At 46.8% G+C, this 25,585-nt stretch overlaps 2 protein-coding genes and 1 pseudogene across 2 annotated transcripts; 2 read left to right on the plus strand and 1 right to left on the minus strand.

The window, feature by feature from the left end:
• Positions 1-4,046: 4,046 nt before the first annotated feature.
• TGOLN2 (trans-golgi network protein 2) lies at positions 4,047-13,488 on the plus strand. Its single transcript, XM_066639414.1, has 4 exons — positions 4,047-4,139; positions 6,117-7,621; positions 9,551-9,634; positions 11,678-13,488. Exons 1-4 carry the CDS (start codon positions 4,055-4,057, stop codon positions 11,681-11,683), a joined length of 1,680 nt encoding a protein of 559 aa, XP_066495511.1. The 5' UTR covers positions 4,047-4,054; the 3' UTR covers positions 11,684-13,488.
• A 5,418-nt stretch (positions 13,489-18,906) lies between these two features.
• LOC136662466 (caspase-3-like) lies at positions 18,907-23,342 on the minus strand. The gene is made up of 4 exons (XM_066639685.1): positions 23,147-23,342; positions 21,878-22,050; positions 19,822-19,951; positions 18,907-19,229 (listed from the first exon to the last, which is right to left on the minus strand). The coding sequence occupies exons 1-4, from the start codon at positions 23,340-23,342 to the stop codon at positions 18,907-18,909; spliced, it is 822 nt and encodes a 273-aa protein (XP_066495782.1).
• On the plus strand, positions 22,171-22,290 carry LOC136662928 (5S ribosomal RNA; annotated as a pseudogene).
• Positions 23,343-25,585: the final 2,243 nt, after the last annotated feature.

Below are 25,585 nucleotides of genomic sequence, written 5' to 3' on the forward strand. Positions count from 1 at the left end.
TACGATGATGCTTGTATTTAATGACTCTTCCTGTGCCTGAAAAGAGCTTTGGGAGGCAAAACTGTAACCAAAGATGGGGAAATGCCCAGCCCAATTTCTTTTAGTATTCTAGTTTGAAAAGCCATGTAATCCGAACTGTCTCTGTTCTTGGAGCAGGCCTTGTAATCCAATCAGCAGCTCAGATAGTCTGATTTTATTTTTTGCTCCAAATACCATTGCACAAGAGAGGCTGGTGGGGATGAAACTCCTCTGAATGGAAGTTCTGAAAGCTCACTGTGTTTAAACAGCATTTTTAGGACGCAGTGAAAATATTCAATGCCACTTTCTCTGCCTTTTGAGCACAGCTCAAACAACATGTATTAGAGACCACAAGATGGTGCTATGTGATTAGTATTTTAGCCTAGCAGCTTTCCAGAGAGTGCCAATGACAGTTGTAACACTTAGGAGTGTTTATGAGCCACTGGGCAGAAAAGTTTTGCATGCCTTCAATGACTGCCTTGGAGATACAGTCTTTCTCCTTCTAAAAGTACTAGCTCTTTTGTGTGCCCATGCGTACCCCATGCACACGCTCTCATAGCACTAGCTGGAATGCATTAGACATACCACCTGGCTAGTACAGATTTAGGGCACAATCCTAACCAGGTCTACTCAGAAGTAAGTCCTGTTTTGTTCAATGGGGGTTACTCTCAGGAAAGTGTGGTTAGGATTGCAGCCTAATTGAAATAGTTTTATTCTTTGCTTCACAGTACAGCTCCCAAGCAGTTGCATCACTAGGGAGGGCTCAGGGGGAGTGCAGAACACACCAGGTGATGTGCACAGGGAGGGTGACACCACTACTGGCCAAAATTTTTTAAACCTTGGAAGTTTTGAATAATACCATCAAGTTATATCTCAATTGATGTGTAATTTCATGCAGAATGCAATGAAACAAACCACATTGAAATAGCTCTATTTTATCAAAAGTTATAACCAAAAAACCACCAAGGGCAATGGACCATCACCACATCTGCCGCCCAGGGCGTTATCTCAGCCACTGCATGGAGGAGATCCATCATAGGGCTGATGCACTGGCCTCCCATGCCAGGTGATGTAAACCCTAGACGCCATGCTTCCCAAGGCATCTATCAATGTCAGTAAGACCATCTTAAAACAAAAAGTAATCATTAAAAATAATTTAAAATGATTATATTGGTAGATATGCAAACATCAATACCTGTAAATGATTATTTATTTATTTGGGCCCTGCCACATGACCAGATTCTTAAAAATATATGCTAAAGGTGAGTGACAACACTGCTGTTTTAAAAAACAGCAACAAAAGGATTTAAATGCGCAGTGTCTCTGGTGCACACAGCCAAGATTGAAAGAGAAGATGAGAAAAATTATCTTACCATTTATAGATGCCAAATATGACATAGCAGGTAGGGTAGTAGACTACCCAAATCCTCAGTGACCCTGCAATCCTATGCATGTCTACTCAGAAGTAAGTCCCATTGTGTTCCATAGGACTTACTCCCAGGAAAGTGTTAGGTTTGCAGCCTGAGCCGCTAACTACCTCTCAGCTTTACCTACCTCACAAGGTTGTTGTGAGGATAAAAAGTGGAGGGAGGACATCAGTGTACTGTACACCAAGCCTGAGCTCCTTGGAAGAAGGGTGTATTGCAATGGTTCTCAAACTTCTAGCGCCAGTTCCCACTTTTTAGTATGAGAATCTGTCAGAACCCACTGGAAGTGATGTCATGAGCGGATGTGACATCATCAAGCAGGAAGAGTTTTGACAATCTTAGGTTGCAATCCTACCCACACTTACCCAGGAGTAAGTCCTATTAAAAGTATAGATCTGTCACATTTCTCCAAATGCAGTCACATACCATGGTAGCACCAAGTCTAACAGATTAAAAAAATTTTTTTAATGGGGACCCACCTAAAATTGGCTCGCGACCCACCTAGTGGGTCCTGACCCACAGTTTGAGAAACACTGGTGTATTGGGTTGCATTCGTATTACATTACAAGAATATAATGCATGAACATGAGCAACCTGGTTTTTAAAGGCATCACTCTGTCATTGATCACAAAGTTTTAAACCCAGTGCCTTGCTAAGAGATGCATTATCTGCAAAGGACAGTCATTTCAAAGGAAAATCCATCCTCATTGGAAGGAATTTTGTGCCCCCTATTTAGAAACTTGCAATGATAAACCTCAGCCATGGGCTGGTATAATTTATAATTTTAAATAGTGTTAAATTTTTAAGGTTCAGCAGTTGCTCCCTAAGCATTTTAGTTTTGGCTGTGAAAAAAAGCTTGGTTAGAGCAGATCCCCCATAAAAAGTACTGGGATCCATATCACATTTTTGCCTTGAAGGCCCTCTAGTGGAGAAGTTTAAGTTTGTGTGCATATCCTGGTCTGAATTTAAATAGGACAGTTGTTCTCATACACATTTAGCACCTGGGCCCACTTTTTAGAATGAGAAATTGTCAGGACCCACCGGAAGTGATGTCATGACCGGAAGTGACATCATCAAGCAGGAAAATTTGTAACAGCCCTAGGCTGCAATCCTACCCACGCTTATGTAGGGTAGGATTATAGTTGCATTGATATCATTGTTAAAGTAATGTATATAGTAGCTTGTTTGATTTTGGCAGTTTGGTTTTGAAGGCCCAATCCAGCACTGATGCAGCTGTGCCAATGGGGCATGCGCTGCACCCTGCGGTGAGGGCACAATCACGGAGGCCTTCTTGATGTAAGGTTCTCAAGCTTTTAGCCCTGGGACCCACTTTTTAGAATGAGACCCATCAGAAGTGGTGTCATGACCAGAAGTGACATCATCAAGCAGGAGCATTTTGAACAATCCTAGGCTGTAATCCTACTTATCCAGGAGTAAGTCCCATTGTTCAAAGCATAGACCAGTGTTTCTTGAACTGGTTTGGACCCACTAGGTGGGTCCCTATTCATTCCAGCATTTTATTTTTAATATATTAGACCTAATGCTATCATGGTATGTGACTGCATTTGGGGAAATGTAAAAGAGGTGTGCTTTTAACAAGCTACTATGTATATTCTTTTAACATTGATAATCAATAGGACTTATGCCTGGGCAAGTGCGGGTGAGATTGCAGCCTGGTTGGCAACCTTCAGTCTTGAAAAGACTATGGTACAAGCCTACAGCACCCTGTATTCCCAGGTGGTCTCCCATCCAAGTAGTAACCAGGCCTGACCCTGCTTAGGTTCTGAGATCAGACAAGATCAGGCACGTGCAGGGTAATTAAAACTGCAGCCTAGGATTGTTCAAAATGTTCCTGCTTGATGATGTCACTTCTGGTCATGGCAATACTGCCGGTGGGTCTCATTCTAAAAAGTGGGTCCTGGTGCTAAATATGTGAGAACCGCTGCTATAGACATAGTATCCTGTTCGCAGTTCAGAGCTGTCACATCTCCGCAGGTGCAGTCACATTCCATGGGAGCATGAAATCTAATACATTGAAATGAATGGGGACCCACCCGGAAGTGGCTCACAACCCACCTAATGGGTCCCAAGCCACATATTGAGAAACGCTGGAGTGGGACTTCCTGGTTCTTAGGCATTAGTGTCCTCCCCCCCCCCACGCCTCTGGGCAGCTTCCACACTGTGGTGGAGCCTGGAGTGCCAGGCAGCCTGCCACTGCTGGGGCCCCCAGCCTGGGCCACCTGCCGCCCTCGAGGCCTCCAGCAACAGCCCTCGAGGGCCGCAGGCGGGCCACTGCCCCCAGGCCCAGCCCAGGCAAGGGGACAAGGCCCATCCCCGCAGAAGGCTCTGGGGCCACCCCCAGGGTGGGCCGTGGCTGGGATGCCCTAGCAACAGGCGGTCACCGGAAGTGCTCTACTCGCCCTCCCCCCGCCAGAAGCCCGGCGGAGCCGCTCTAGCACTCCCCTGCCGGCTCTATGGTGGTCCTCCCCGCCGCTCCTCTCTCCCCCGTCGCTGTGCTCAGAGACGCGCCTCGTACTCTCGCGAGAGCCCGGAAGAGCTGGCGCTGGGCCGCGGCTGCGGAAGCGGAAACGGAAACGTCTTCCTGCGGCATGGCGGCGGTGTGGCTGCGCCTCCTCCTGCTCACCTCGCTCGCGCATTCGCTGCTGGCGGCCGTCGTCCCCGCGCCCCGGCCAGGTCAGTCGAGACTGCTTTCGCCCGCCCCCTTGGGCATTCTGCACGTGCTCCTGTGACATGGCTCCCCCTCTGGGCACTCTGCACATGCTCCTGGGTCCCTCCCTCTGGGCACTCTGCACATGCTCATGTGTCTTGCTTAATGGTTACTCATGTGTCTTGGCTCCCGCCCTGGCACTCTGCACATGCTCCTGGGTCCTGGCTCCCCCTTCTGTGTACTCTGCACATGCTCATGTGATCTGGTTTTCCTTCCAGTTACTCTGCACTTGCTCATGTGGTCTGGCTCCCCCTTCTGGGCACTCTGCACATGCTCATGTGTTCTGGCTCCCCCCTGGTGGGAATGTCTCTGTTGTGCAGTATCACCTTAGGGTGCACTCCTAAGCCCTTATGTCGGGGCTTTCCAGCACTGACATAAGGGCATAGCAGCTCTGAGGGAAGGGAACAAACATTCCCTTGCTTTGAGGAGGCCTCCATGAGTGACACCTAACTGCAGGACGCAGCACATGTCCCACTGGCACCGCTATGCCAGTGCTGGACAGCACTGACATCAGGGGTTGGGACTGCGCCCTTAGACTTTCCAGCAGTGGTTCTCCAACTTTTAGCACCGGGACCCACTTTTTAGAATGAGTATCTGTCAGGACCCACTGGAAGTGATGTCATGATCAAAAGTGACATGAGCAGGAAAATTTTTAATAGTCCTAGACTGCAGTTCTACCCACACTTACCCAGAAGTCAGTCCCATTGACTATCATTGTTAAAGTATACACTTAGTAGTCTGTTCAAAGTACAACTCTGTAACATTTCCCCAAATGCAGTCACATACCATGGTAGCATTAAGTCTAATATATTAAAAATTAAATACTGAAATGAATGGGGACCCACCTGAAATTGACTCGTGACCCACCTAGTGGGTCCTAAGACAGTTTTAGAAACACTGCCTTTTAGAGCATCACCTTAGATGGCTAGAGAGGGTCTGATATCGAATGATCAACTCAGATAAAAGGAGTAAAGGAAAAGGTGAACGCTTAAGGCAGCACAAAATAACTAAGGGCCCAATCCTATCCAACTTTCCAGCACCAGTGCAGCTGCAATACAACCCTGAGGTAAGGGAACAAATGTTCCCATTCCTTGAGGAGGCCTCTGTGACTGCCTCCCCAACACAGGAAGCAGTACATACCCCATTGGCACAGCAACACCGGCACTGGAAATTTGGGATGGGATTGGGCCCTAAGCTGGGTTCTGGATGGAGAGATGAGGAAAAAGTTTACTTGGAGTTAACCCATTTTTGCCCGGCCCACAGGTGTGTACACATTTGGTCCCTGTTGCATATATGCAACGTTGGGCAGAAAGGGCTTAAAAGGCAAGCATAAAACAGAGCACTAATGCAGCTTACTGGGTATTTCATTCTGACTACTCATACTGGTCCATGATCTCGGACCCAACACCCACACCTAATCAGATGGCCTGGTGATCCTTGCTAATGTGCACACTGTTTAGCTAAGCAGTGAGAGCAAATGCAGGATTTTGCTTTTGATAACATTTGAGGGATTAGCTACTGGGGGAAGGGGTCTTTGACTATACTGCTCTTGCAGATCAGTGGGCTTCACAGTCCAGTGCCAAGATCTTTATTTCCAGTTCAGTTTGGAGAGGAAGAGGAAGGGTGAATAATAAACAGCAATAGGGCAAAGATGACTGATGTGTCTGAATGGCCTAACAGGGTTCTGAGTTAACATAGAAGCCTCTTAATGGCTAGAAAGGTCTGAAGTTGGAGAAAATCAGGGATTTACACTAGTTGTATCCCAGACACAATAAGGAAAGAGGAGGTCTGAGCACATGGTATGGTGTATAACTGGTACACAATGGAATTAACCTTTAGGTCTGGGTGCTTTGGGAGGATACCTTTGGCAGCATTGTCATAGTCTGCTAAATGATATTTAAATTTAAGCTGCTGTTCCTTAACAAAAGTGTCTCTAAACCTAGATAAAGATTCCCTGGAGAAAAACCCCCCTGCCGGTCATGATGGCAACAAAGTAGCTTCAGAGAAAAACCCCCCTGCCAGTGATGACGGTAGCCAAGGCTCCCCGGAGATAAACCCCCCTGCCGTTCATGAGGACAACCAAGGCTCCCTGAAGATAAACCTCCCTGTTGGTCATGTGGACAACCAAGGCACCCTGGAGAAAAACCCCACTGCCAGTCATGAGGGCAACCAAAGCTCCCCGGAGAAAAACCCCGCTGCTGGTCATGAGGGCAGCCAAGGCATCCTGGAGGAAAACCCCCCTGCCAGTCACGAGGGCAGCCAAGGCATTCCAAATAATAACCCCGTTGCTGGTCATGAGGGCAGCCAAGGCATCCCGGAGGAAAAACCCCCTGCCAGTCATGAGGACAAGCAAGGCACCCTGGAGAAAAACCCTTCTTCTGGCCATGAGGGCAACCAAGACACCCTGGAGAAAAACCCCCCTGCCGGTCATGAGGACAAGCAAGGCACCCTGGAGAAAAACCCTGCTGCTGGTCATCAGGGCAACCAAGGCACCCTGGAGAAAAACCCTCCTTCTAGCCATGAGGGCAACCAAGACACCCTAGAGAAAAAACCCCCTGCCGGTCATGAGGACAAGCAAGGCACCCTGGAGAAAAACCCTTCTTCTGGCCATGAGGGCAACCAAGACACCCTGGAGAAAAACCCCGCTGCTGGTCATCAGGACAACCAAGGCACCCTGGAGAAAAACCCTCCTTCTAGCCAAGAGGGCAACCAAGACACCCTAGAGAAAAACCCCCCTCCCGGTCATGAGGACAAGCAAGGCACCCTGGAGAAAAACCCTTCTTCTGGCCATGAGGGCAACCAAGATACCCTAGAGAAAAACCCCCCTGCCGGTCATGAGGACAAGCAAGGCACCCTGGAGAAAAACCCTGCTGCCGGTCATCAGGGCAACCAAGGCACCCTGGAGAAAAACCCTTCTTCTGGCCATGAGGGCAACCAAGACACCCTAGAGAAAAACCCCCCTGCCGGTCATGAGGACAAGCAAGGCACCCTGGAGAAAAACCCTTCTTCTGGCCATGAGGGCAACCAAGATACCCTAGAGAAAAACCCCCCTGCCGGTCATGAGGACAAGCAAGGCACCCTGGAGAAAAACCCTGCTGCCGGTCATCAGGGCAACCAAGGCACCCTGGAGAAAAACCCTTCTTCTGGCCATGAGGGCAACCAAGACACCCTGGAGAAAAACCCCGCTGCCGATCATGAGGACAACCAAGGCACCCTGGAGAAAAACCCCGCTGCCGATCATGAGGACAACCAAGGCACCCTGGAGAAAAACCCTGCTGCCGATCATGAGGACAACCAGATTGCGCCGGAGAAGGATGTTTCTGTTGATGAAGATAAGCTGGATTCCCCTCTCACTAATGAGTCTGAGAACAGCCATTTCTTTGCCTACTTGGTGACGACTGCTATTGTTGTCGCGGCCTTATACATCGCTTACCACAATAAACGGAAGGTGAGTGTTTAATGGGGGGGTTGTAACTCACTTGGAAGTAACTCGCTTTGCGAGTCCCAAATTCAATCTCTGGTGGCTCCAGGTAGGGCAATGCAATCCTATGCCTGTCTGCTTGGAAGCATCGCCATTGTTTTTGGTGCCGGTCATGAGACTGTTGCACTCCCAGGATTGCAGCCTAATTTCTGGCAGAGACCCTGGAAAGCTGCTCTCAATCAGGGATGACAGTACGGTGCCTGATGGACCAAGCGTCTGACCTCTGTGCATGACAGCTTCCTAAGGGTCCAATCCTATCCAACTTTCCCGCATTGGTGCAGCTGCAATGTAGCCCCAGGGTAAGGGAACAAAATGTTTCGTTACTTTGAGGAGGCCTCTGAGGCTGCTTTCCCACCTCAGGATGCACCGCATGCCCCATTGGCACGGCTGTACTGGCACTGGAAAATTGGATAGGTTTGGGCCCTAAGTCTCTTTTCTGGAGGAGAGTGTGGCCTGCTTTCTGTGTGTATTAGAACTTGTACAATGATGGCAGTAGTGGAAGCTCTTCCTTCTGAGTTTGTTTGACAGGAGGAAATGGTGCCATCTTTGTTCTTATGAAGGGTTTTTATATTCCTTGCGTTACACATTTTTTCACTGGAAGCTTGTTCAATGGGCTCCTGACTGATGGAACTTCAGAATAGGCTGAAAGCCCAATTCTGTGCATGCCTACTCAGAATCAGTAGGGTGTATTTCCAGGTATGTGTGGATAGGAGTGCAGGCTGAGAAGCATTTTTCTGTGTGCTCTTGCATAGGATGGCTTGTTTTTTAGTTCTGTTCTCCTGGATCTTTGGCAGTAAGCCACCTGTAAACACAGCGTTCTAAGCCATAATAGGGCACGTTCAAAAATATCAGCAGTACCAGGGTATGCTGATAAACCAGTGGGATGGGACAGGGTGAGTGGCCCAAACAGAAATATTAAAGTGGAGAAAAAAATTCAAGTTAATGGTTTTTATTGGGATGTTTCTAAATATTTACAATGCATAACAAATCAGTCATTTACACTAAGTTCCCAAGTGACGAACTGGTTCTGTCATGGAGATTGTCTGGAAGTTGGAACACATGGAAGTTGAAGCAGTTGGCTCTTGCAGGCTTAGTGCTACCATGCCTGCACAAAAGCAACACAAAGGACGACTGGGCCTATGTGAGTGCTAATGTGGTGTCCCTGACTCAGATACCCGTAACTCGGGGACCCAGCGTACATTTCCCTTACGCAGTTCGGATTTTTAAGAAAGAACTGGAGGTGTGGAAATCTGCTAACAGGCAGATTTTAGCTCCAGTGGCTCCTGGTGAGAATTCTGGCAGGTGCTGCTTTTCTCACCTCTCTAACAAGCTGCAGTTCTGTGTGTCAGTTAAAGGTAAAGGAGTTTGGGCCACTTCCTAGCTGGTCTCTCTGTGGTTAGGTTGTTTGTGGACCCAATCCTGTCCGTCTTTCCAGCACTGATGCAGCCGCAATGCAGCTTTCAACGAAGGGAGCAAACATTCCCCTACCTTGAGGAGGCCTCCATGACTACCCCCACCCCACCGCAGGTTGCAGCGCACACCTGTTGGCGTGGCTGCATCAGCGCTAGAAAGCTGGATAGGATTGGGCCCTTTCTCATAAATGTGGAGGGAAGGAGGACCTTAAACTAACATGATGGTGGTGTTATTGAAAATGCTCTACCTAAAGTCAGGGTGCATCCCATTTGTAGAAAACCAATACATTCAGTATATATAAAACCAGTATATTCAGTATATATCTTATGTAACAGGTTGGTTACCTTAGTGTGGTGCTTGTGTTTGTGGACATTAACTCCTATTTGTCGTGCAGTTACCTCCTTTTTTTTAATCCATCTTTTGGCACTAACTGAAGGTTGTATTAACATAAAGGTTAACCAAAATTCTTTTTTCCTTTCAAAGATAATTGCCTTTGCCCTGGAAGGAAAGAGATCGAAGTTACCCCGCAGACCCAAATCCAGTGACTATCAACGACTGGATCAAAAGGTAAGCTCAGTGGTATTGTGACTTCTTAGCAACCCCTCAGTGTTTAGTTTCACTGTTTCATTCATTCATTCCCTACTTTTATTTATTGACTGCTTTTCTCTCTATACGGGGACTTTCAGCCAAGACTGATCCCCAAAGCATCTTACCATTGCCATCTGCACATGTTACGAGTGAGGGGTCTAGACTCCAGGAGAGTGTACGTACAAAAGGAACTGAAGGTGTGCTCAGGTACTTGCTGATGGCAGTGATGTCAGTGTACATAAAGAGCCTCCCTCTTGGGATCTCCAGACTATTGTTGTTTGTTGCGTATTCAGCTTACCAAGGTCCACAGATGTTGGCTTGGCTTACTAGTGAGTCATTTATTGTTGCCTCCAACTCCATCTCTTTTCCCAAGTCCTCTAGAAAATACAGATGGCTTGGGAGAGAGGCAGGGGCTTCCCTCATTTGCACTGGGATAGGGAGGCAGTAAAAAACAATGGGAGCCTTGCCTGCTACTCAGGAGGGATTCCTGGTGTTTCTTATCTTCCCAAAAATGGCAGTGGAGATGAGTTGTCTTGGCAAGGAGTGGTCACATGTGTTGCAAGGAATGTTTTGTTCACCAGAGCACTGTGGGCATTCACCCCTGGGGAGGAAATTTGTGAGCACCAGCTGTCTAAAATTGCTGCAGTTTACCTGCAGAGTACCAAGGGGTAGCAAGCACATAGCAGCAGATCTATAATCTGGTGCTGTGCATTGCCTTCCCCTGTTAATAAATCAGTGCTGAATTGCGGGTTACTAGCATGACATGTTGGACAGATATACTGTAGTGAAAGCCATCCAGAGGATACAGCTGTTACAAAAGGCAGCTGCAATACTGTTAATGGGGATATACTATTAGAGCCATGTTACGCCCCTGCTCTCCCAGCTGTGTCGGTTGCCAGTTTGTTTCCAGGTGAAATTCAAGATGTGGGTTATGACCATTAAGTTCTAAAATGACTTGGGACCAGGACTGTGTCCCCAAACTCTTAAGGTTGATTGGGGAACCTTTTTGTATGTCCTATATTTGTCTTGGGTAAGATTAAAGGGGGCTAATGGAAGGGCTTTTTTGGTGGTGGCTCCCTCTCTATGGCATTCATTCCCTGGGGAGGTTCACTGATCTCTTTGTTCATTCCATTGCACCCAGAAAACTTACTTTTTTGTTCTGGATTTTCCAGCATATGTAAGTTTCTGGCTCTACTCTTGCCCCTTGTTGGTTTTATGGTGCTCTTAGCCACCACAACTCTCTCTGAGAATAAGGCAGGATATATCCTTTAACATTTAAATGGAAACAGTTAAGTAAATAATATCCCCTTTGATTGATTGATTGATTGATTGATTGGATTTGTATTCCACCATTCTCCCCGAAGCGCACCCAAGGCGGCTAACAATCAAGTTGAAAAATACAGATAGACATTAAAAATACAAGACATTTAAAAATAAGATAAGATTTTATATTTTATCTTTTATATATATATATAAAAGATATATATATCTTATATATTTTATTTTATATTTAAAGATAAAATTTTATATTTTATCTTATATATATATATATATATATATATATATATATATATATATATATATATATATATATAAAATTTTATATTTAAGATAATAAGCAGCATAAGTTATAAATTTATAACAACAGCCCTTATGGTGCCTCGAAGGCTTTCCTGAATAAAAAAGTCTTCAGGCCCCGCCGGAACGCTAGTAATGAGGAAGCTGCTCTCAATTCAAAGAGGAGGGAATTCCATAGTGCAGGTGCCACCACCGAAAAGGCCCTGTTTCTGGCCGCCATTCCCTTCACCACTCTCAGTGACGGCACAACCAACAGGGTCCCTTCCGATGACCTTAGAGAACGGACCGGATTATCTGGAAGAAGGCGGTCTCTGAAATACGCTGGTCCCAAGCCGTTTAGGGCTTTAAAGGTTGGTCTTTTCCTAGTTGGTTTGCACCTCAGCTGCTGTGGAAACAGGCTGGTCTTCGCCAATTGATTTCAGTCTCCTTTTCTTTCCTCTGCAGATCTGAGGCACACTCAGAAATCCCTACACGATGCTGGGTGTGGAATGAGGACTCCTCTTGAACACGAGCACAAGGAATTGGGGGGAGGGGGTATGATCCTGCCTTCTATTAATACAGCCCAATAAAGCATCCTGCTGTCCGCAAGAGGAAGAAGGAATAGAGGTGCTTTCACCTGTGCACATGCCCTTTGGTTGTGCTCATGCCTCAGCTTTTATGGCAAAGTCCTTGGAGGTTTGTCCCCCCACCCACCCACCTACTTGAAGTTGGACTGTTTTCTCCCAAACTGTGATGTTATAATTCAATAAGGAATGGTATTCTTTTGTTGTGTGTGTGCCCAGATGCTGTGATTTCTCACCTTCTGCTGTATCGACACAGAGCGCTTTGTTGAGGAGGCATCTTGCCTGTCCAAGGAGCAGGTAGTCTCCTCCTGGAATCCCAGAGTTGTCTTGTAACCAGCGTGGTGGGGTCGTGGTTGACTTGATGAAGGCTCTCAGCCGCTGTCCACAGTGCTGGAGCCAGGAGCTCTCTTGGTACGCCATTGTGCTCATTGCGTTGTGTCTTGGCGGGCAGGTTTGGGAGATGAAGGTTCAATATTTGCCTGCCTTTGTAGTAACATGAAAAGATGGTGTAGGCACCAGCCACCTGCACTTCTAAGTTCTGTTTTGGTCAGTTGAACCATCCATTCCTGATTTATGAGATGAAAAGTCAAATGATGCAGCGTATGCTCATGTGAACAAATTGGTCTCGGGATGTTTTAATCCTCTTCTCCCCCCCCCCACTCCCCTCAAGTGCCAAGCTTATTTGAGAAGGAATTTTATCTGACTATAGTGCCATATCCCCATTACCAATGTTCCACGAGTGTGGCCTTGGCGCAGGGTCTGTTCCAATCCGCTGCAGACTGCAAAGTTTCCTGGGGACTTGCCAGGGATAAACTGTTTATAAATTCTTGCCTTTTAGCATCACCCACCTGCCATTCTACTCTCACTTTTGAACCCAGGAGTTTTTGATTGCTTTTGCACACATCGAAACGCCTCTGTTCACTTTAAAGCCCCGGTTGTGGGGGCATCACTTCTAAATCGTAAAGAGCACTTGTGTGGAAATGGATTGTGTTGTTGCACTGCAAAAAATGGTAGTTTTGTGTCTTGTACTATTGTTTTTTTAATTCTGTGGGCAGCGCTGTTGTTTTCTCAAACCAGTGAATATAGGATAAGTGTCTTGATAATTCCGCAGGTGAGCCTTTTCTCCTAGTTGGTAAAATGAGTTTTAAGTGTTTTGCACATGTGTTTTGCATCCTTTTAGGCTTTCTTTCTTTCGGTGATAAGGAAAGCAGAAAACATGGATGAGAATCTAAGGTCCACCTCAACATTCCTTTGCTCCTCTCAGCTTTCTTAACTGAGAAACAATTTAATGTAATCTCTTTAGGACTCGTGCACCTCTTAAGCCTCTCCCACCAATAGAGACTCCCTCACATGAGCCTTTCTGCCATTCTGTTTGGCATCTTCTGCAGGCAGAAAGGGACAGAGGCCTGATTTTCTAAGGCTTGGATCTCCACATGCAGCAGAATGAGTTGTGGAATGGACTGTACCATGTTAAGATCATTGATTGTTTCCCTTTACAGAGTTCTGCCTGCAAAGAGAAAGCTGCCCCATGCCATGTGGGGCTGCAGCAGTGCCGAAAATGGCTGCCACTGCATCCTGTGTGCTCAGCGGGCAGCCCCGGCGGCTCCTTGGGAGAAGGGGACTTTCATCGCCTTCCCCCAGGAAAGGCAGATAGCCCCACAGTGGGGCTACTTGTTTCTACGGCAACCCAAGGGAATTGGGTTCCTGAATAGATCCAAGTAGAATTAAGAGCCTTCGTGTCAGGTTGGCGGCCTGACACAGAGGCTCAGGATCTGGTGGAGCAAAGCCTCACACCTGCCCCGCTCCCTCCCCTGGCACACCTCCCTGTCCTGGAACGCTTCCCCCCACATCCCCACCCACCTCTCCACTGCCTAGTGGTCCATATGACCAAGCTGCAGAGTGCCAGTGCTTCACTGGCGCTAACCCAGCATCGAGCTTGCGCCAGCTCTCCACCGACGCTGAAGGCTGCAAGCACTCCTTACAGACCATTCGCGACAGTGTGTGCTGGCGATGAGTGCCGGCGCGCACTGCCAACGATTAGGCCCAGAGTCTATCCCGTTTCTTTGCCTGCTGTGCAGGTTTTAATTTGCAGGGAGGTTACCGCAGTTTTGGTTTTTGCCTCCTCTACTGCCTGACGGGGCATAGTCCATGCTACAACTTCATTGTTCTGTCTGCATGTGTAATCCAGACCTGGGTAACTTGAGTTGCGAAATTAAGCTTCCAAATTACACAGGAATGATGGAAAACGTTCTGGGTATGGAAGCGCACGCAAACCAACTGGTTTATACATAGCTTCAGGAGATAATCGTTAGAGATTGCTGGAGACCAGTACTCTAGGCTATTCCCACACCAGTAGATGTCTCACTGCTTGCAGTCAGTCAGATTATTCCCCTTATTCCAACAGAAATGTTTTATGTGCCTGGATGCAACAGAATTGAAGGCGTGGAATAATGCTGTCATTGTGCTTGACATACAATCCTGTGTGGTGTTTCCTGCTTTCTCTCATCATAAGAAATCTGTGGGAAAGGTTCTTTAAAAATAAAATTAATAAAGTTCTTAATATATTTTGTGGTATTTTGACTTCCAGCCAGACGCTAACGTTTATCAACGTTGGTGATGATGAAAGGGTGATGAAAATTCCCTTGGTTCTCCCTGTTGTGTTCACACTTTTAAACCAAAAACTCCAGTGAGTTCTGTGGCTGGTTAACTTTCTTTGGAAATGTTTCTGGTGCTCCTCTAAGCTTCCTACCCTGTTTGAGTTGACAGATGTTTGTTTTCTAGCAGCTTGAAAATGAGACACTTTAAAAGTTGAGACTTGTTTTCAGTCTCTTTATGATTTTCTTTTCTTTTTTGGCCTATGTGGTAAATTGAATAAATGGATACACCAAATCTTCTTTTGTTGTTGACCGTGACACATTGCTGCAACTTCCAAATTATCCTAACTGGGATAGAGATGATTGTGAGACAAGAAGGGTTTGCAATAAAATATTGCACTCTATGTCTTTTCCTAGGAGTGAGTTTCACTGAATTTTGGATGGGTTACTTTAATTTTTTTTGCGTCACACTTAGGTTACAGGGGCTGGGTGGGCATTTTCACCCTGGGTGAGGAAATTCACCCAATTTTACAATGGAACTGTCTCTATTCCCAGCCCACTACTTTCCCCCTTTTATCCCTTATTTTTCTCTTTATCGATTTTCAATCTTGTCAAATCTTGAAAGTTTTTCCCCCCAATCTAGCTGTTTTTAAAAGCTTGCCCAATCTGTATTTTTTCTGTCTTTTTCTTACTGAAATATTAGCAGGTTCATTCCTTCTCTCCCCCTGACCCATTTCCAATTGTGTCAGCATTTGTCAGGCAGGAAGAGGAAGTTGCAGTGGACAGTGATGCCTTTCTAGGAATCCAGAATCTTAACCCATAGTTTCCCCAAAAAAGCAAGTGGAGTATACACAGTAATAGAAGAGAGTGACTCCTGTTAGCTTTAAACAGTTATTAGAACTTTTATTCTTTTGGGGTGTGTGTGTAAGTTTTGAAACTGTTCCCATTTGCTGAGTCAATACCCAGAAACCTTTCTTCATGTGCTCGCAATCCAGCCAGCACACAAGCACCAATGCAGAAAAAGAGGGATAGATCCCATTCTAACAACCTGATGGGCTATTTATCTGACTAACTTGCATGCCTTTTGAAAATTTTCCCCCCACTATCCATATGGAGGAGGAATGCTGATTTTTAAAAGCCTGTCCCTTGGAATTCGGAGAGACCAGTTCCCTTACAACAGTGATTGTCAACTTTTTTCATCTCATGGCACATTGAGGAGGCGCTAAAATTGTCAATGCACACCATCAGTTTTTTGACGGTTGCCAAGGTGCACCTCAGTCATGCACTGCTGGCTGGGGACTCCCATCCCCCCAATTGCCCTATTAAGATATGACCCTCCCCCAGACTCCCATGGCACACCTGCAGACCATTCATAGCACACCCATATGCCATAGCACAGTGGTTGAAAATCACTGCTGTATAAGGAAATCACATGTTACATAGCTTGGGTTGCTGCCTTCTTAACAGGGTTCTAGTGGGTTTTAAGGGCTCAGCGAGAAACTGAAATTCAGCTGCTTAAATCTTTTCCTGGCATGACATACAGTGAAGGTGATAAATGTCACCTGCAGATTAGTTGCCTGTTGTACTATGAAGCAGGAGGGACTCCTTGTGCAACATCTTGAGCAAGGTCTTTGTGAGTATGATGCATGGGCAGTACTGAAGCCTGTGCAATGTACGCAGGTCCAGAAGACTTCCTTCTTGGTTAAATAGATGTATATAACGCTGTTTATTTAGGTTCATGTTAGTACAGGTTCCTGTAACAATCTTTGTTGCATGGAAAGAGAAGTTTAGCTTGTGGGTGGATTCTCTGCTGGGGCTTTACCTGTGATTAGCAAATGTGCCCGTTGAACAGGACAAAAACAGCATAGACTTCCTGGTGCCAGGAGCACAGTAGCTGGCAGGAGGCCAGTTGTTTGAAGAGAATCCAGCTGACTTTAGCTTGGAGGCTGACAGCCAGGTTGATAATGTCACCTGATAGTGCTTGCCTTCTAGTGTAGGAACTGCCCTGAGGCCATAACCCTCTGGGGATCCCCTCCTGTGATTGCTTGAGTAGCTCAAGCATGCCCAACTGTTGGCCTCTTAATGGGCCCATTGGCCGGAATTGGACCAGACTAATCAAAAGGACCTGCCTCTCAGATGCGGTGTAACAGACAAGCAGGGCGTGCATGTGGGCCAGAGTGGACTGTACCACTTCAGAGCGCTGGTTGGGGATGTATGTTCATGCATGCAACTAGGAAGGCTCTAGTGGAGCTGGCTTCAGCTTTGGGTGTGCTCCCCTTTTGCTTTGGGAAAACAGGTGTGTGCGCCAGCCACCCATTCTCCCCTCTCCCCCCCCCCCCCCGGAATCAGGACATGGATGGGTGACTATCCTCCTCCACTACTGTGAGTGCCTGCTGCTGTCAAGTGCTCCCCACTGCCTCCTAGTAAGTTTCCCTCATTGGGTTCTTGGCTACCTTACCACCTAATGGCTGGGAGGAGCAGGATTTGCACAGTGGCTCTGGGGGAAGCAATCAGCTTCTGCCACAGTCTCCTGAGGAGCCAGCTAGGCATCCGGAGCTCAGTGGGAACCAGGTGGCAGTTGCAGACTGTCTTCTGTCCTTCCCTTGTGCTAATTAACAATCCTCACCTACAATGTTAGAGCGTCTGGAAACTGTAAAACGGCAGTGAGCGAAGAATTTTCATCTCCTCTAAGCCTGTGCCCACATCCTCTTCCTTGCCCTTGTAGCCTGCTTCCCTTTTATACAGTGTGTGTGTTTTAGGTAAAGCACACTTTCGCTTTCAGCAGAGAACTCGTGCCCTTTTTATCAACTGTCTACAGTCCAAGGCAAACAAAGCCAGCTGCTAGTTGATCTGATTAGCTGGAGCTTATTAGCAAAGCTCAGACAGACTTTTGCCCATGTGCTAAGGTCGCTGTGCACAGAGCTGAGCAGTAAAGAGTCAACACTGGGTGAGAGCCCCTTGCCTGATTCTAAGGGGCGCAGTGGCTGCATTGCTGAGTCTTCATTGGTGGAAAGTTGGGGCGGAGGAGGAAACGCCTGCCGCGGTTCCCAGCTGCTATTTTGTTTTCCTTCCTGAGAGAAGCAGGAACCTGGTGCTGTTCCATCATGGGTGAAACATGGCACCTTGGGTGGGCTGGCCCAGCCTGCCAGCAGAGTCCTAAGAGCAGAGTCTTAGGGTCCGTTGCAGGATCCTAACAGCCAGTGCGATTTATTTATTTTGATGTATCTTTAATCTGCTTTTCCATGCGGCTTACAACACGACAATGAAAAACAGACACAACCTGAATATCTGACTAGGATGTGGGTGTCCAAATCCCCCCTTAGATACAAAGCAAGCCAGTCATTGCCTCTCAGCCTTCCCTGCCCCACAGCCTCAATGTGAGCTCCTTCAAAGAAGGGAAGGACAGTAAATATATATAAAAATTAAAAAGTACAATCAACAAAGAAAAGTGGTTCATGATCTGCGCAACTGACATCACAAACAGAGTGCAAAGTGGTGCAAGGATAGCTTGCCTCGCAAGGGATTGATGTGAGCAAGTGCAGACTTGCCCTAACTGAAAAGGAATGTTGTCTCTAGCATTTTAGCTGGAGGTGATTGAGGCCTTTAAAATAATACTGGTGATTGTATTTATTGCAGTTTCCTCCCTGGGACTTGCGCTCATGACTACAATTTTAGACCACAACACAGTAAGCCATAATGACATAAAACACCGCAAAATGACATTATGTGTAAATTATACAAATGTATATAATACAATGCCCAGTAATTTCTTATTCCCTGGAGTTAAATTTCTTATTCCCAGGCTGGACCAAAAAGTCTTTTTGAGATGGGAAGGGTCAAATATAGAAACTGTTTTGGAGATTATATGCGTTCCACCTTTACAACCCAACTTTTAACTAGCAAGCTACATTGTGCTTTCTAACGGCAACAAAGTTCACGGTGTGGCATTGAGCCATCTCAGTCTTGGCATGTCCTGCATTTCCACACAAGGAAGGAGTGAGGCGAGGAGGTAGAGTGTTGGGTTCCTGCCTTCTTTGTGGTTTCTTTTGGAGGGGACAGTGCCAATGTGGCTACTCCTATTATCTGCCCATCTCCTTGAACAAAGAGACCTGCTGGATCAGGCCAAAAGCCTATCTAGTTCAGCTTCCTGTATCTCACAGTGGCTCACCAGATGCTTTAGGGAGCACACAAGACAACCTGCATCCTCTTGCCACTCCCGTTCATCTGGCATCCTGAGGACGCCTATTTCTAAACCAGGAGGTTGCACATGGTGTGTGATCTATGATGGGCTTTTCTTCCAGAAATCTGTCCAATCCCCTTTTTAAGGCATCTAGGCGAGGAGTTGCCACATTCTGTGGCAAGGAGACTAATGACATGCTGGGTCAAGAAATATTTACTGTTGTCTGTTCTAACTCTCCCGACACTCAATATTAGTGGATGTCCCCTGGTTCTGGGGATGTGTGAGAGGGAAAACATCCCACTATCCATCACCTGCATGATTTTGTACAATTCAATCTTAATCAATCCGTCCTTTCCTGTGCCTGTCTCCTTGAGTCCTTTCGTGTGCATGGTGTCTGCTTGCTGGGAGAAAAGTAAGATCATGATCCAAGGCATGTCTCCTTTGTGAGAAGGGGTACACCTCTTTCAGCATGGTAGTGATAAAACAGGGCATCTCTTTGCCACCTTGGTGTACACCTCTGGCTTCACAGCGGACTGCAACTTTCCAGCTAATCCGGGTCATTAAACGGGCAAGTTCAAGGTGACGTTCCTCTCCTTTGAGAAGCTCCTGTAAGGCCCCAAGGAACATGGATTCCCATCGATTGATGAAAGCTGCGTAACCTGAGAATCCCAGAGAGAAGAATGTCAAGCACCATGCTTTCGGTTCGCTGGAAAATTCCTTCTAGCACCTGTATTTCTCTGCAGAAATAACCCTCCAGCGCATGAGGCAGAATGCCAAGTGCCCCCACTTAGTCAAGGGTACATAAGCTGCCATGCTTCCTCCCAGTCTTTGAATTTGAAAAGAAGGGAATGGAGTGGAAGTGGAGATGGTGCTGGAGCAGAATGTCTCCAATGGTCCAGCCCATTGTTCTCCTTCCCTCCACTCCCTGTTCTGCTACATTTCCTCTTCATCCATGGAGCCACAGTGGTGGGCGGGTAGATGGAAGTGATCAATGAGGATCTACAGTGCTGCCTGCCTGGCCGGCTGCCCCCACCAAGCCTCTGCCCAAGGTACTATCTGGCTTTCTTCTAGGAGACATTAATTGTTCCAAGCTGCAATTAATAACTAGATAATTAACAAAAGATAATGTCATGTTCATTCTTAGGCAGCAATCCTATACATGCTTTCTTGGGAATAAGCTCCATTGAACTCAATGGAATATATTTCAGAGTAAGCATGCATATCAAGAGTTGGGCTGTTAGCTTTCCTTACCTGGACAAGAGGCAAACATTACTGCTGTGTTTTCTGGGAGGGAGAGATAGTGGGAGAAACTGTCGGTCTGTGGTTCAGCGCTGTCTGTCTCCACCCACACACCCGGGTCAATTTTTTTTCCACGACAGGCCTGGAAGATTGTTATTAAAAATAATAAATATGTATCCCTTCCTTCCTCCAAGGAGCTGAGGGCATCTTAAACAATTCTTTCCCCTCCTTGACCTCACATTAACCTTTTGAGGTGGGGTAGACAAAGAGATGGTTGCTGGCCCAGCGTCACCCACTCAGTTTGAAAGCTGGAGGATGGGGAAAGGAAGGCTTTCAGAGCTGTCCTGAATGCTGCACAGGGCTTCACCTGCCCCTGGAATGGCTCCGGAGGGCAGTGGTGCCACCCCCACAAGGCCCACGGGCATGGCACCTGAGCTTTTTGCCCCCCTGCTCCCCACTGATGCTACCTGGTAAGGGGAGGCAGCATTTGGTGTGGCAGGGCACAAAAAGGGGGTGGAACGTTTGTCACTGTGCGTGATGCTGCAGGAGGTCTTGGGCTTGGCCAGGAAGACGAATTCATGGAGACTAGATGTATCAATGTCTATCAGTGGTGATGGCTAACAACCTCCATGTTTTATTCCATGTTATGCTACGAAATACAAGCTTTTGAGTAGGGGGAACAAGAGCTGCTTGTGGGCTTCCCAGAGGTCACTTTGGGGAGCTGGATGCTGGAAATGATGGGCCTTCGCCCTGATCCTTCTTAGGTTGGGAGTTCTCATTCCATCCTCCTGCTCCCCACACACACTTCCCCCCCTTCTTCCTGGCCCACAAATTCAAGCCTTTTTCTTTGCAGTCCTTAGGATCTAAGATCTAGGATCCTAAGAGATCCTAAGGACTCAAATTCAAGCCTTTTTCTTTGCAGTCCTTAGGATCCAGATCTAGGATCTAAGATCTAGGATCCTAAGAGATCCTAAGGACTCAAATTCAAGCCTTTTTCTTTGCAGTCCTTAGGATCCAGATCTAGGATCTAAGATCTAGGATCCTAAGAGATCCTAAGGACTCAAATTCAAGCCTTTTTCTTTGTAGCCCTTAGGACTAGAAAATCCTTAGTTGCAGCCTTAGGGCTGTGATCTTTCAGTTGCAGTCCTTAGGACTAGAAAAAAATTTTTTTCTCCTGTAAAGAAAGCTTAGATTCTCAAAATGCTCAGCTCTATGCTTGATATTATATGTTATGTTGGCAACCTTCAGTCTCGAAAGACTATGGTATTGCGCTCTGAAAGGTGGTTCTGGAACAGCGTATGACTTGCACATCATAATAGCAGGATATATACAATTCTAGATTTTCCTTTCTGCAGCTATGACTCAGCCACTGGAAAAGACTGAAGGTAGATCAAGTGCCGTGCATCTAGGAAATGCAATAAAGTTTATGTAGGAAATTTCTTGGTGGAGAAAAGGAGGGAATTCCTGAAGACAAAGGGGCAAGAAGTCGATACTTCCCCTTTCCTTAACCTTTGGGCACTTGAGTCAGAATGAAACTCAGCTGACTAGTGGCTGGGTGAATGGGTAGTTCCTTAATGTGGATATCCTTTAGTTAGGTAAGAGTCACAGGTGTTTTGAGTAAATTAGCTTTGATACACTGGATGACTGTGCCAAGGTGTGTCTATGACACAGTGAGCAAATTAAATGCTCCAATTCCAGTAGGGTAGCCCCAGGCAGAGAGCCTGTAGCTCAGTGCCAGATCACATACCTTACATGGAAAAAGCCCCAGGTTTTCTCCCTGTCATCTTCAGGTAAGGATAGGACAAGATCCCCCTACTGGAGAGCTGCTACCAGTTAGCGCTGACAGTTCTGAGCTAGACGGCCCAGTATTCTGATAGAGACTGCAATCCTAACCACACTTTCCTGAGAGTAAGCCCCATTGAACAGAATATGGCTTACTTCTGAGTTGACCTGGTTAGGATTGTGCCCTTAGTATGGCAGCTTTCTGTGTTAGCAAAAAAAAAAAAAGTCTCCCTTGTTACTACTATTTTACACGTTAAAGTTAAAATCTCATCGCTCCGAATATTACCTGAATGAAGAAGATTTTGGGCTTTCCAGCCAGTCTGTGACACCTTTGGGGTGATAATGCCTGGAAAATCTGCAAAAGGCGAACAGGTTGGCCTTCACAGTCAAAGATGACCCCTTCCTCTCCGTGACTAGATAGGACGCTTACAAAATAGTCTCCGTGATCCGCGTCGCATTCTAGAAAAGGGAGACAAGAGGCACATCAGCTATCAGTGTGCAAGTCACCTGACAGTCGGCAATCAGGGACTGGACCATCCATGAGGCTGGCTGAGTTGGTTGCCTCGGGTGGCATGGTGCCTTTGCAGCAACTGTCACCCTGCACATGCCTGATCTCATCTGATCTCGGAAGCTAAGCAGGGTCAGGCCTGGATAGTACTTGGATGGGAGACCGCCTGGGAATACCGGGTGCTGTAGGCTTATACCATGGTCTTTCGAGACTGAAGGTTGCCAACCATGGTGCCTTCTTTCTGTCCAGCTACCTGACTCCAGTCTTCTTGCGTCCTGGCATGGAAAAGGAATACGAAGAGGAAGTGGGCAGGAGAGGAGTGTGGTGGGCTAGAGCATCTCTGCTGAGCTGACATCTTTGGGGGAGGAATCACATTTTTTAATTCCCCCTGACATTTAAAAACTTAGCATAAAGTAGTGAATCTGTCCAGTGAGCAAAGGCTGAATTGAAACCTGATGTGTTAGCTTTTAATTTGCAGAAACACACTGGGATTTTGGGGTATTATATAGTAATTAAAAAAAAATTACCTGCAATTCAAAGTGGTACAGTCCTTTTTACTGCCACATTTTACTGCAGGGTTGGCATCACTGGGCATCTTCCACAGGCCCAGGGCTAATCCCAAAGACCATCCCTGTACCCATCGCCTTTGTGGGGTGGCAGCAAAGTGACTCTTTGGCCGCAATCCTAACCCATTTTCCAGCACTGACATCAGGGCACTGCAGCTCCGAGGTGAAGGAACAAACATTCCCTTACTTTGAGGAGGCCTCTGTGAGTACCACCCAACTGAAGGATGCAGCACACATCCCACTAGCACAGCTATGCCAGTGCTGGAAAGTGGGTTAGGATTGCACCCTTTGGGGCTCACCTGTCTAGGAAGGGGTCCACAGAGGGCAGGCTTCCAAGGACCCCTCAATCCTAGAGCCAGCCATCCCTGATGGCATGTGTAGACCCAGCCCCGCGAATCCACCCCCTCCAATCATTCCTGCCCAGCAACGATCACCCACCCCCCAAAGAGAGAGTGACACGAAGGCAGAGCCCAGCGCATACCTTTCTTGTAAACGTCTTCTATTTCCTTTGCTGTCAAGTCATAGCACAGTTGCACCTCGTAATTGCAATCAGACAATGTCTTACAGAGCCTCTTGGCCTCCTTCTCGGCCCCCTGCCTGGGCGAGAGCTTCTGGGATGTGCTCCTGTAGAAGTCATAATTGACAATGACAAGAGCGCGGCTCTTTTTCGGACTCATGCTGGCAACGTCTTCGCTGCTACCGGGCGGAGTTGTGTGCCTGAGCGCTGAGCTTTTAAAGGCTGTTGATATGCTCTATGCAATCTTTGCCTGTTGTGACTCAGAAAGAGGTGGGGCGGTTATAAAGAAAATGTTATGTCCTGTTGGATTACGGGACAGGTGTGAGAAAGACTGCTGGTTATACGCTCCTGATTGCAATTATTCATCAAGAAAATGATGAGTGATACACAGGGCTGGTTCACACTTTTTACTACATAGATCTACTCTAAACCCCACTTGCCTCTCCTCCATTCACTTCCTCTTCTGCACTCTTGGCCTCTTTGAAATCGGGGGGGGGGGGCCAGGAGGAGAAGAACAATAAGCGGGGTGTGCATTGGGAACCCCCTTGCCAATCCATCACCTGCGTCAGTAGGCCTCATCAATGGGCCAGCCCTGTGAATGAAACCATGATGCATGTACAACAATTCCAGGAGCACAGTGGCACCCACCTTCTGGCTTCCTTTGGAGGAAAGAGCACTGGTGACTTCTAGTGTGTCTGCCATGTTTGCTTTCAGATGCAATCCTAAGCACACTATCCTGGGAGTAAGCCCCACTGAATACAATGGGGCTTAATTCCAAGTAGACGTGCAGAGGATTGGGCTGTTAGTTACAAATATCCATTAGTTGGAGAGGTGAATTATTCCAAGGGTAGGTCCTCACTTACAGTGCTCCCGGTTTGCATGTACAATGTTCCAGGTTCAATTTCTGATATCTCTAAGGATGGGCTTGGAAATAGCCCTGGGCAGCTGGTGCCAGTTAATTTTGACAAGTTCTAAGCGGGAGGGTCAGGGATGTGATTCAGGAGAAAGTAGTTTCCTTTGGCCACTGCTGGTAGTGGAAACACAAGCCTGTTTTGCAAGCCCTTCTCAAGGGAGTTGCATTGGCACTTTCTCCTTTTTCTAGGGGATCCTTGATGGGTGGAAGAAGGAGCGCTGGTGGGGAGGGGTTGCCAGGTTGCAATGGCCAGTGTAAAAATTGTGCTCTGTTTGCTTTTCACACTCAGAACCCCAGCTGAAGCACTGGCAACTGTAAAGGCCAATGCAAGGCTGGAATTCATCTCCTGTAACCATCAGCCGACTACTTTGGATCTCCCAGGGAGCTTTGGGTCTCCTGGGAGCTGCCTGTGTACTCACTGAGCTGTTCCCATAAGAAGCCAGGAGAATTTGGACTCAGAACAAAGACCTCAGCCACTGCACCTGCCGATTTTATGAGAACAGGGCAATAAGACCTGTGTCAGCTTCCAAGTCCCTGGCTATATTTGTGCTTCATGTGTACCAATTAAGCTGTACTTGCTAGATAGCCCCTCTCCCTAATGAGGGGAACATGTCTTGCTGACATCAGTCCAGCCGGTTATCCCTGTACGTGTTTGATAACAGACGATGTGACTCAAGTAATAGTTTGCTATATATCATTTTGCTGTCACTAGTTTATTCCATACTAATAAGCACTGATTTTCCAAGAAGTGAGCGCCCAGCCTATATAATCTTGCTATGACTTAGCTCATGAGAGAGATGTGACTTTCAACACTAGCACACCACTGTGTCGCTCTGTGAGCCTACCTGATAATACTTTGTAAGTTTTGCTGTGCTTTATATCAGCAGTGCCCAAACTTTTTAGCACAAGGACCCACCTAGGCTGACCAGATTTTTTTAAAAAGGTAATCTAGAAATAAATAAATATATGCATACGATATACTACTATATAAATATAAATAAAAATATACAATAAAAATAATAATATATAAATAAAAAGTACATCTCTAAGAAATATATATATAAGACCTTCAAACTTTATCTCTCTATATTTATACATGCTTGCAAACTGCAGGAGCTCAGCCTCTTGCAGGGCAGTTAGTAGCTATCTTGCAAACTGCAGGAGCTGAGCTCTTTGCAGGGTAATTAGCAGCTACAGTATCTGATTTTTGACCTCAGGACTTGAGGCAGTTAGTTATCCGATCTTTCGATCACCCATTAGCAGCCCACCAAAAACCAGGTGGCAATCCACCAGTGGGTCCCAATCCACAGTTTGGGAGCCACTGCTTTATATGCTCTGTTTTGGACTTAAAAGAAATAAAGTGCCTTTGCATTCTGATCCTGGGTTGAGCATATTTCTTCCTTTTATCCCAACGAACTCCCAGCTTGCAGCTAGAGCCAGAGTACATTGCTGCAATAATGACCCCCCCCTTCCCTTCTTTTTCTGGGAAA

Source organism: Tiliqua scincoides, chromosome 11 (genome assembly GCF_035046505.1).
Source record: "Tiliqua scincoides isolate rTilSci1 chromosome 11, rTilSci1.hap2, whole genome shotgun sequence".
Taxonomy (NCBI): Eukaryota; Metazoa; Chordata; class Lepidosauria; order Squamata; family Scincidae; genus Tiliqua; species Tiliqua scincoides.

Bases quoted from the DNA above. Each gene is read 5' to 3' on its own strand.
- TGOLN2 (XM_066639414.1), top strand. From the start codon at position 4,055: ATGGCGGCGGTGTGGCTGCGCCTCCTCCTGCTCACCTCGCTCGCGCAT. The intron at 4,140-6,116 runs GTCAGTCGAGAC...CTCTAAACCTAG, and splicing joins CGTCCCCGCGCCCCGGCCAG to ATAAAGATTCCCTGGAGAAA. The intron at 7,622-9,550 runs GTGAGTGTTTAA...TTCCTTTCAAAG, and splicing joins CTTACCACAATAAACGGAAG to ATAATTGCCTTTGCCCTGGA.
- LOC136662466 (XM_066639685.1), bottom strand. From the start codon at position 23,342: ATGAGTCCGAAAAAGAGCCGCGCTCTTGTCATTGTCAATTATGACTTC. The intron at 19,952-21,877 runs GTAATATTCGGA...ACAATCTTCCAG, and splicing joins CCAAAATCTTCTTCATTCAG to GCCTGTCGTGGAAAAAAAAT. The intron at 19,230-19,821 runs GTAAGGAAAGCT...TGGGATTCTCAG, and splicing joins AATGTTTGCCTCTTGTCCAG to GTTACGCAGCTTTCATCAAT.